Source organism: Rhyacophila brunnea, unplaced genomic scaffold (genome assembly GCF_057557595.1).
Source record: "Rhyacophila brunnea isolate RB1 unplaced genomic scaffold, BYU_Rbru_1.0 scaffold_18, whole genome shotgun sequence".
Taxonomy (NCBI): domain Eukaryota; kingdom Metazoa; phylum Arthropoda; class Insecta; order Trichoptera; family Rhyacophilidae; genus Rhyacophila; species Rhyacophila brunnea.
Genome location: NW_028232837.1, coordinates 29,586,894 through 29,599,181, shown reverse-complemented (window position 1 = coordinate 29,599,181; position 12,288 = coordinate 29,586,894). Strand labels below are relative to the sequence as shown.

General features: G+C 32.0%; 1 protein-coding gene across 3 annotated transcripts in view; it reads left to right on the top strand.

Moving 5' to 3' along the window:
• Positions 1-11,879, top strand: part of Tace (ADAM 17-like protease Tace) — a 32,275-nt gene extending 20,396 nt beyond the window's left edge. For 2 of the 3 annotated variants that reach the window (XM_085945036.1, XM_085945035.1), the window contains exons 10-15: positions 868-1,006; positions 1,192-1,261; positions 5,377-5,615; positions 6,267-6,382; positions 6,458-6,723; positions 11,526-11,879. In XM_085945036.1, the coding sequence (XP_085801162.1) occupies positions 868-1,006; positions 1,192-1,261; positions 5,377-5,615; positions 6,267-6,382; positions 6,458-6,723; positions 11,526-11,568 (873 nt within the window). In that variant the 3' untranslated portion in view covers positions 11,569-11,879. Of the gene's footprint in view, positions 1-867; positions 1,007-1,191; positions 1,262-5,376; positions 5,616-6,266; positions 6,383-6,457; positions 6,724-7,784; positions 8,082-11,345 lie in introns of all 3 variants that reach the window. The other variant, XR_015070428.1, reaches the window with a different exon arrangement.
• Positions 11,880-12,288: the final 409 nt, after the last annotated feature.

The window sequence follows — 12,288 nt, the reverse complement described above, 5'->3', positions numbered from 1 at the left end:
AAATGTAAATAGTAATCAGTAGTAACGATCTGTCTTCGTGGACTACTGGGCCTTTCATACCGGTTTCACGAATTTGATGATTTCTTTTCTGGAGTCAGGCCGCACACAAATTTATCAGATAGCTCTAAAGAAATAGATTTTTTTGAACATTTTTTGTATTCAAATATTATAATGGACAGAATCGTAATCGAAACAAATAACTACCTATTATACAGAAGACATTGAAAGACAAGAACCGTCGCCGAAATCACGAATGCATAAGTTTCGGAAGTATTTAAGATATATAATATGTTCCAAGTGTAATGTGCCGTTATGTGTACACCCGTGTTTTAAACAATATCATGAAAAGTTTAATTATTGAAATTTTGAAGTGCTAAAAAAATATTATTACCTAGAACATTGGTGTTGATTTTATCTGTTCTGTTTAGTGTAGGTATAGCGTCATGATTAATTATCAAAACAAACTAATAATATTTAAAAGTGGGGTGTAAATAACTATTTATCAAAATTTATTAAGTGGTTTGGGTAGCCGGTAGACTTAATAATACTGTAGTGTTTATCATATGTCATCGACGCACTTGTTCAGCGCCGATTCGTCACTGTCATGGCGGCACTCGGGTAAGCCGGTTTCTTTTTCTATGAAGCAATCTTGTTCGTCATTTCTTATCAGATTTAGGCGACGAATGTTTATTTTTAGAGTCGCATAAAACTTGTCAACGATTTTTACCACTCTATTTGTGTATGCTTGACTGACATTAATTACGATTTATTGATGCTTGAAATCACAACGCGCACTGTTGTATTAAACCGGGATTCGTAACGCTTTGAAAGGGTTAAAATAGCAATAACAAATGTATTTATTTTCAGAGATTTTCACCGTGCAGTCTCCGTTCCATCAGGAAAGTTCTCCAAGCAAAATCTGGAAGGTGCTTTTCTGAGCCAGAAGAGAGTTTCTGTGGCAATTTAAGAGTAGAAGGTGATGAAGAATGTGACGCAGGATTGCTAGGTATTACATATTTACGAAGGAATGTAAACATTCTGGATTTTTTAAAATAAAACGGTCCAACCAACTGTCACAATGATTATATTTGCTACCGGGTTTGTTGCAATATTTAAAATTAACAAGTGAAATGCTTATTGATAGATTGATGTTATGCTAAATTTGTTACAAATTATAATTCTTATGCTTAGGTACTGAAGACAATGATGCTTGTTGCGATAAAAATTGCAAGCTGAGGAAAAACCAAGGAGCAGTTTGCAGGTATAAATATTGAGTATATAATTATGATACTCATTTAATCAAATAAAATAAAAGACAATATAATATAGTAGGTACCTTTTGTAGGGGGTCATCAACTAAATAGTAAAATAATAAAAAATATTGTCTATAACAGTGGTTTCCAAACTTTATGTTACTACGCCTCCCTTTTAAAAAAATCTAATCTTGGATCGCTGATCTATAATATTATGATCTAAAATTTAATAACAATTTTTTTTACCAGTATCTCTCTGTCAGAGTAACAGATTTGAAGATGCATCTTTTTCGGGTGAAATTTCATAAGGACGTTTTTATTTATTTTGTGTAAAATTTAGTCTGGGAAATCGATAATCGATTTACCGACCGAAAATCAGAGAATTCAGCTGAAAGTGGGAAAACAATGTTTTAGTATAAAGTTATTAAAAGTTAAATAAACAATATTACAAAAAGATTACAATATTACAGATTAAGAAAAGTTTATTTATTTATTTATTTATTTATTTATAAAAAAGAGTATTACGGCATTACAGCTTTTGGCCAATGCGCCATAATACATAATACATACAAATATATAAAAATATCTTAATTACAAATAACAACTAATATGACAAGAAAGTGGAAAAGACAGCATGTGTAAATATTAAAGAAATATGATAATATATACAATTATAAATTTATCCTATTTAAAACGTCTACAAACATTATATAATTAATAAAAAACAAATCAACCTTTATGGTGCCATCAAATAAGCTAATTGCACGATACACAGCATCATGAAACATAACATCTGTCCTGCGACGAGGTATCTTGAAGACCGTGGAGCTGCGAGTGATATTGGTGGGAACATGAAAATTAATATTTGCCAGTATATGCGGATTGTAAATGAACCCACGAAGAAGTAAAAAGAAATGCTTTAAAAGAACAATCACTCTTCGGGTAGACAGGGATTGCATTGATAGCATACCCAGAAGAAAACGAGTCGGGAAATTCATTTTATTGTCATTATCATAAGGAAAGAACCCGTATGTTCTTAAGTAGAGAAATCTAAGAAATCTATTGTGGACTCGATCCAGCTTAATTGTGTGCATGAACCTATTAGGACTCCAAATAATGCTGGCATATTCAAGAATACTCAACACAAATGATACGTATAATGTACGTAGCACTCGGACGTTTTCGAATGATTTTGAAACCCTCATAACAAAACCAAGCATTTTGCTAGATCTAGTACTGATGTTAAGAATATGCTGATTGAAAGTGAACTTTGTATCATACAATACTCCCAAATCTTTTATCTCCGTTACCCTACTCAATATTATACCAGACAATGTGTATGGGAACAATAAGGTGTGCCTTGAACGATTGAATGAAATAATATTACATTTGGAGGTAGCGAATTCAAGTTTATTTAAGATAGACCATTGCGAGATAGCATCTAGGTCAGACTGCAACATCGCACAGCATAATGGGGTTTCAATAGTTCGAAAAAGTTTAAGATCATCTGCGAATAGCAAACAAGAAGAATTGGTTATAACTTTGACAATATCATCAAAAAATATTAAAAACAAAATTGGGCCAAGATTTGAACCTTGAGGAACACCAGAGTTTGTTCTAAAAATCCGCGATTCATTCCCATGGTAATCAACAAATTGACGGCGATTTTTCAAATAAGAAGCAAAAAAACATATTATACTATATGACGCGCCAAATGTACAAAGCTTTTGTAATAAAATATCGTGATCAACACGATCAAATGCCTTGGAAATATCTGTGTACACAGAATCAACTTGAATTGACTTATCCATAGAATTTGAAATAAAATTATTATACACTATAAGATTTGTTACTGTGGATCGCCTAAGTCGAAAACCATGCTGCGAATCGGAGAGGCGAGAGTCTATTTGACGGTTGATGTTTATATGTAATATCGATTCAAATAATTTACATGGAGCCGAAAGAACTGCTATTGGCCTATAGTTAGAGATCTCTGATCTAGATCCCTTTTTATGAAGCGGCCTTAGGCGGGTTATTTTCCATGCATCAGGAAAAGTGCTGGATGCTATGATTAAATTAAATATATGTTTAAGCGGAAAGGATATATGTTCGTAACAGCCCTTAACCACATAAGGTTTGAAAAGACTAGTGCAATGTTTGACAGTAAACAAACAAAGGTTAGTGATGTGAAACCAACTAAAATGTTTGCTGATTTAAAAGTAAATGTAAACCTAGTGCAAAATGTGTAATTTGGAATCGCTTATGAGAAATAATATTTATAACCATTAGAAAAAATTATGACACCCAATAGCATTCGAACCTTCACCCTCCGGTATTTGCGCACATGTTTTGACCACTAAGCTGTACGTGTCCTATCTAATTGCGACAAAGTTAACTAATATTTTTTACAATTTTCTCTGAAGCACTTTCTAAATTGCGTTTCTTATTGACAATCGGCTTTTGTATTCTAAATCAATGTATTGAATTTTCAAAAAGATTTTTTTAGTGGTCATGTATTTCTCAGAAGTGTTTTCAAATTATGTACGAGGGTGGGTCAATAAGTCCTTAGAAAAGCCGACAGGTGGCGCGACTAGTACTGTAAGCGGTTTGTTTTTATGCAGCGGCACTACCGATTCAGTATGCTGCGAAGTTTCAATCAGATTGGTCGGGTTGTTGTGTGTTTCTCGTACATTTAAAAAAAAAATTTGCTTGTGGAAAATGGAAAAATGGAAAATGGAGAAAATTGAGTTTAGAGCTGTTATTAAACATTTTAATATAAAAGGGTTAACAGCAAAGGAAATAAAAAATGAGTTGGATTTAGTTCACGGCATATCTGCTCCTTCACTTACAACTATTTATAACTGGTTAAATGAATTTAAACGTGGTCGTACATCAACAAAGGATGAACCACGCTCAGGACGTCCTGTAGAGGTGACTACACCAGAAATGATCAATAAAATCCATGATATGGTGTTAAGTGACCGAAGATTAAAGTTGAGTGAGATAATTGAGGTTACAGGGATCTCAAAAGGTAGCGTCATTTCTATTTTACATGACAAATTGGGCATGAAAAATATTTCTGCAAGATGGGTGCCGCGTTTGCTCACAGTCGACAATAAACGCAATAGGGTGGTGGCCTCTAAAGCCCTGTTGTCGCTCATGCAACGCAATCCGGATGAATTTTTTCGTCGCTTTCTGACTGTAGATGAAACATGGATACACCACTATACTCCCGAGACGAAAGAACAGTCAAAGCAGTGGGTTGCGAAGGCAAACCATGTCCAAAGAAGGCGAAAACCGTAAAATCAGCTGGTAAGGTTATGGCTATTGTATTTTGGGATGCACGTGAAATTATTTTCGTTGACTATTTGGAAAAAGGAAAAACAATAACAGGGGATTATTATGCATCTTTATTGGACCAGCTAAAAAACAAAATTGAAGAAAAACGGCCTCATTTAAACAGGAAAAAAATCATCTTTCATCAGGACAATGCCCGTGTTCACACATGTTTACGATCAATGGCTAAAATTGAAGAATTGAAGTTCGAATTGGTCGACCACCCACCGTATTCGCCAGATTTAGCCCCCAGTGACTTTTTCCTTTTCCCAAACTTAAAAAAATGGCTAAGTGGACAACGTTTTTTTTCAAATGAAGAAGTCATCGATCGGACAAATGCTTATTTTGAGGACCTTCCGAAAACTTATTTTTCTGACGGTTTAAAAAAAATTGAGAAACGTCTAACCAAGTGTATTGAGCTCCAAGGAGATTATGTTGAGAAATAAAAAAAAAATACAAAAATAAAAACTGTTTTAATGCTTTTTTCTAAGGAATTATTGACCCACCCTCGTATGTTCAATAAAACAATGTTACATTCTTAAATCTCATGATTCTTTGAATAAAGAAAAATGGTTTATTCGCCTCCACCGTATTAAAATGCCTTTTTGTGCATCACTGGTTACATGGCAATCATAAAATGGGATGAGTTCAAAAAATGCTTGGGACATTACAAATACAAAAATGCAATTTTTACTGCTTTGTGATCAATCATTTGTTGATGATACTGTTAAACCGCACTAATCTTAATTGAAAAATAGAATTATGAACCTTTCAATATCTGTAACAGTGACAAAAACTCTCCGTGCTGTCTGGGCTGTGCATTTGTGTCGGCTGGCGCAGTTTGTCGCGAGGCGGCGTACGCTGCGTGTGAGAGAGAGGCAAGATGCTCGGGGATGGCTGCTGCCTGCCCTCGTGCCCCACCCGTGTCGGATGGTGCGGCATGCGCAGAGCGAGGTCGCTGTCGAAGGGGAAGATGCGTGCCTTATTGCGAGACGCAGGGCATGCAGAGCTGCATGTGTGACGTGGGTTAGTATTATTTCTATGTGGCAAAAAAAATATAAAATCACTACTTTTCTGTAGAGCCAAACAAAGATTGATTTTTGGACTGTATGTTTTTGTGTGAAATTTATTAATTGATTTGAGTAATTTGACTAATCGTTTTCCCCATTTATGCATATAATGTACATTGTGGTTAATTTGGCATTACTTATTTTTAACTGATTGTTAACTTTTATGAATCAACTCCCTTTTCCTTTTACACTGATTATTTATTAAATTCTATGAAAATATTATAGTCTTGACTTACTGGTGAAAAAAATGAGTATTTGTAAAGTGAACATAAATGTGATGCAATTGTCAGAATTTGTAAGTAATGAAATTTCAATATGAGAAACTAGCAGGCCGATAGTTCCTTCAAGTAACCTAATTTTAAAATTGAACTGCTCTCCATACAAAAATATCATAATATTTGAAATTTACCAAACATCTCTTTCTACTTTTGATAAGATTAAACTGTTGCTGTTAGTTTTGTGTTATCACTGGCTACCGTAAGAGTGTATTGCGATTCTTTTTCTTTGTTAATTAATCTTTTACTTCCATCCAAAAGGGAGAGCCTCTGCTTAAAATAAATGTCACTACATAATATAATGAAGATGTTTTATTGTTGTTTTTTTATAGTTGCCGACGCTTGCAAGAGGTGCTGCCGCATGAGTATGAACGAGACCTGCTTTCCTGTCGACCAGCAAGATATATTGCCTGACGGGACTCCGTGCATACAAGGATTTTGCAACAAGGTATGGATTGTTCAAGTGGATGTGTCATTCTAACTTTAATATGAATATATGTAAATGTAATTGTGTTTGATTCAGGGTCTATGCGAGAAGACAATCCAGGACGTAGTGGAGCGCTTCTGGGACATCATTGAAGACATAAACATCAACAAAGTGTTACTCTTCATCCGAGACAATATCGTAGGTACTGTTATCCTGGTCACGGCCATCATTTGGATCCCGGTGAGCTGCGTCATCAGCTATTTCGACAGGAGGAAGATGAGGGAGGACGACAAATATGACAACTGGATGAATAAAGCTGATCTGATACATCCATCGGATCCCAGGAAAATTATACGGATAAGGTGAATATTTCTATTATAAGGGACCTCATGTTTTGGCAACATTAAAAAATATAGATTCTTATTTCGTTAATTTTAGCACAGGTGTAAAATAGCTATATACCTACATAATATGTATTGTATTATGTTATTTATTTTCAATATTTTCTGTATCTTTCAAATCCTGTTTTAAAAGCTTGTGAGGATAAAATAATTCATACCACATTCATAATTTATTTTAATATTTATTCTTTCTTCTTTAACCATGTCTGCAATTAGTTTGTTATGCCTTTATTTGATGCGGATGTGGCCACTCCGAGCTGAGTCTATTGCTCTCAGTTCTGTGCGTTGCACTGACATGTACTTCCGCAAAACTTGACTATTTTGTCGATCCATCTAAGTCTATCTTTAAGATATTTTTTACCTCTTGTGTATAAAGCTATCAAAAAAGTTTTGATAATTTTGGCAGTCCAAAATTATCGGTAAATATCAGTATATTTAGCAATTATTTTCAGTAAACATCCCTTTCGAACAAGTATCATTTGATCCTGATATTTTCATGTAGATATAGATACTTTCTTTCGATACAATACCATTACCACGTATCGTTTTTTTTCTTCCGAAATTTGGGTAAGTATGGAATTTTTTTTTCTACGTGAAGGCGCAACCTATTCTGGTCGTAACATATTTTCTAATAATTGCTCTACGCATGCAGTCAGCTGAGTGAGACACATCTTCATGAGATAAAAGAATTTTATCAGTGGACAATCATTGTCGACCTATGTCATTCCAAGGATTGTCTGTTCTTCGACCTATCATTGGATATAATTTATACTATTGATCAAAGATCTCCAATTCACAAAAAAATTGTTCATTTTCCAAATAAATATGGATGACAAATATTTACAAAAACATCATAATTTTCACTTTTGCAATATAAGTACAATATAGAAATTAAAAACTTTATAGAGAATTTTGATAACAGTAGCTATAAATATTGTTCTGTATCGATTGCAAAGATAATATCTGACATTTTTCATTATAATTATGTATTATGACGTAATCTTTTTTTATCACTACAACAGGCCACGAGGGTACCAATTACAATAGTGAAACTCATCACAAGAACCCCCGGTATGTGAAGCTAGTACCTTGCACATCGGACTATGAGGGCCGCCCATCTTAATAGCTTGGCAGTTTGAAGAAGACTTTTTAGAGATGCATACAAATATTGAAAGAAAGTACAGTGATATCCGTTCTTGTTTTGGATTCATATACATGTGTATCTACATGAATTGGTTTTTTCATATTTAAAATTAGCAATAACTTCTTATTAGGATTTTGGCAAGTAGCCTGTGACTATTATTTTTTTTTATCTTAAGGCGAATTCTTTGCCTCAATTTACGATCAAATGTGACTTCAACGCCATCTAAAGGCATCTACAGGCATCTACCATGAATTTCTAAAAATGTGTTACTAAAAACTTTCGTCGATCGCAACCAGATGGCAATAAAATATAAAATAAAATATTGTGTGTCGCCACATATTAAAAATCATAAGCTTGATAAAAATGCATTTAAATTTATTATATATTTACTTACCTATGTAAAAATATTTACAATTAATATTTTCCCCATAAAATATTTACAATTCTAACATATCTATTTGATTTGATTTAAAGTGTTTATGATTTTTACATTTTGTTTACCGTAGTTTTTTTTACAGTGGCAATACAAGGGTATCCTGTCCAGTCAATGAACCAGATTTTTTTACGTTGTCAATACGAATTAATATAAATATTTTTCTACAGTAAAATTCATTTATAGTAGTAAATGAACATTTAAGTACAAATGTTTATAAGATTGAGTTTAATCTTGTACAATTGACAATTACATCGAATTTCTACTAGAGGTGGAATAAAAGAATGATATGAAATGAATAGCAAAACAAATGCCATTCGAATTATTATTAAACAAAATAAGGAATATACAGTTGTACTTGGTTATTACTAGGAAGGTTGGACCGGCTGAATGTGCTCGTTATAAGCGGTACTCGTTATATCAGAGAATAGGTATTTTTATTGTCGGCGAAAACAACAATTAGACACTTAACTAGTGTCATAAACGTAATCTGTCCCCGGCGGCATCCTGTCCGATCGGATTTTATTGCTTAGGGTCGAAATGTCTTTAAACGATCAACACATTACCAGTATTTTAGCTCGGTATATCCGATAAGTATCTCGTTATAACAGTGAATAAAAATGTACGGAGAAAATCATATACCAAATGTCAACGACTGTTTCCTCATTACATCCGAGATCTCGCTATGTCCGAGATTGTAATAACCGAGTTCGACTGTAGTTATAATTATGACAATGTCGATATTATATAGACATCCCAATTCATTTCGTTTCAACCATGTCCGATCCTAATGGGTTCATATGGGCCTCCACAGAGTGGACGGTTTGTATTAACTAACTAACTATATCTGAGATAAGAATAAAGTAAGACACGCAACGAATTGAATAAAAAAGAAGTTGGAGATAAGAAAAAACGTAAATAAACATGCGAACAAATCTTGATAAGCAAACCCAAGGACAAAATAAGTGACAAATTAAAAAAAAAATTGTAAAACGTAAGAAAAAAATTTAGAATTTGAAGTGCACCACTGATTACATAATATTCTAAGAAAAAGACAGAACGTTATTTCTTTGAAAAAATCTAATGTCGATTTTAAAGAACAGTGCAAGATAAAATAAAAGATAGTTGTATTTATTTTACCTATAAATGTGTAAGTGAAATGGATTTGGAGATATAAAAAGAAACCTTATTGGCCCAGTGGTTTCTAGGTGTGGACTTTTGTAATTCCCTGAAGATCTCGAATAAATAATTAAAAATTATCAACACCTATACCATATTCCTAGGTATCTACTATGATTGAAAAGTAGATCTTAATTTTTTGTATTTATGATTGCTTCATAAAAAAACAATATTTACGACTTTATGATGTAGCAGATAAATGAGCAACTAAATAGTGATCCAAATATTATGAAAAGTTCAACTATCAAAGCATCACGGCATAAAATTAGTAATACCACGGTTATACACAATTTATTGTACCTACCTATTGTTATAATTTTCTTAGTTCATTTAATCGTTTTTAATTTAATTTATTTTCAAATTCACCTCTTATGTGTTCATTCACTGAATTGTTTACCCTATATTTTATGGAGACTAATAATAACTTCTATTTTCTACATACTAAATTATCAACCTCCACTTTTTGACAGGACGGCATACAGTTATATAGGCACGTAGATAATAATTTTAAGGCCGTAGACAGGAATGAACGTTTGATGGCCCAAATATAGTACAATAGTATGTATGTAATTAAAATTAGGGTACAAGTCGGTTATCCTGGATACAGCGGCAAAGACATTTTGAAAATAGCCTATATACTGGATTATTTGTTAGGATTACCTAATCTAACTTAAACTAACCCAAACTAACAAATAATCCAGTATATCGGCTATTTTCAAAATGTGTTTGCCGCTGTATCCAGGATAAACATATAGAACAAAAGTTAGTGAAGTGGAAGTTTGTCGAGGCTGTTTTGATCGGGTTAATTTGTCTTTGAATAATATTGTGACTAGAAATTTTAACAATTCTTATTATTTTTAACATTGTATATTGTTCATAATTTTCGCGACTACCACGTGAATAGACGATTTTTTTTTTACTTATAACATTTTAAACACTTAACATAAATATGGATAAATTGTACAGTTACTAGACAAAGATTAAATTTGATGTGTGTCAGAAGTATCTTAGGCATTTTCGCTCGTATGCTTTCTTTATATTATTATGAAACTATATTTATTTTAAAATCGCTTTATAAAAGGTAGGTACGTCAAAACAGTAATAAATATCTGAAATAATTACACAACACTATTTCAGAAAGTGGAGGTTGATATATGTAGTCCATTGACATATGCTCCAATATCGCAAACAAAAATTATTGACAGCAGAATTAACACAGTTTTTGTCTTCGTACCTGGCGAACCTTTATTTTCAATGTATGTGTGTGTGTATGTATTTTTTAATCTATGCAAGTACTGTTTCAAAAATAGTTCGATTTATTTCCGCGTTAGCAGCATATGTCGATAAAGTCTTGTCAAATATTCATTTTATTTACAATCGATTCGTTAATATACAAAAATACAAGATTAAATTTAAATAACTAGCCTAAAAATTATTAAATAATATTTTTAATAGAAACGCTAATCGTTTTTTGCGATAAATTAAGTCTGAACCGAGATGTTTCGATTTTAATTGCATGCTTTCTAACCTCTAAATCGATGTTTTTTAAATTTGAAAAAAAAGATATAAGGATATAATAAATTCCAATTAACGTTTAGCGTTTCCCTAGGTAATAGATTTACGTACATTTTTATCGTAATTTTGATAATAAATCTTATGTCATTCATTCTTACCACCCGATAGAAATGTACCGAATTTGACACGTATTTTTGGTATATAGAACTCCACGATACATCTTAATTTTTTATTTTATTTTTCTCATTACTTTTGAATATATATCTACCGATTAATAAACTTTTCTAGCTATTTTTCGATAACAACTTTAAGGTGATTGCAATAAGAAACAAATTGATATATTATAACAATTATTGCAACTGTGAAATATTTATGAAGCTTTTAGAATAAAATTACTGGCCTTCCTTTTCACAAATGTCAACAATTTTGTTAAAGTAGGTAGTCATTCTTGAGGCCATAATAAGACAATTAACATTCTTGTTAATGTTTCAGGGTACCGAGGCAGAGAATTAACGTACCCAGTGCACAGATGTGAAGTAATTTTTGTTTCATTTTGTTATTTTACAAATTTAGTCATAATTCATAGTGAACAAATTAGTGTAAATAATGACCAAAGTAATCATTGTTGTTGAATAATTCCAAGTCATATTTTATTGTTTGACGGCTTCAGATTCAAAACTGTTGTGATAATTATGTATTAGTTAGCATTGACAAATTTTTCTAATAACAGTTACCATTACTAATAATTATTATTGTAGGTTGATTTTATTACCTTTGTGTTTATAGTGTATCAATGTAGTATTATTAATATCTCATAAATAAAACCATTATGTAATATTATTTTAAGACATTGTTTTATTTGTGCTAAGAAATACATAATTTGAAATAGAAGAATTTTAAACAAAATAATTCTTCTTTAGACATGTCAATTTATAATGGAAAATATGATTTCTAATACATTATTAATCTATTATAATATTCTAAAAACGACAATGTAGAAAGAGAAATATTATTTAAAAAATTGTGAGATTTAATTTCTTTATAAACATTACATTGATAGTTACAAATATATTAAGGTAAAACCGTAGAGGAGACTGCATTTATGCTTTAATACTAATAGTTATGAAGCAAAAGTAAAACGTGTTAGCATTGTTCATTGTTCCCAGGGCTTCGAACCATTTTTTTTTTGATTTAGTTTAAGTAAAAAAATATTTTCTACCATAATTTAGAACATTTTATGGTATTTGTATGATAG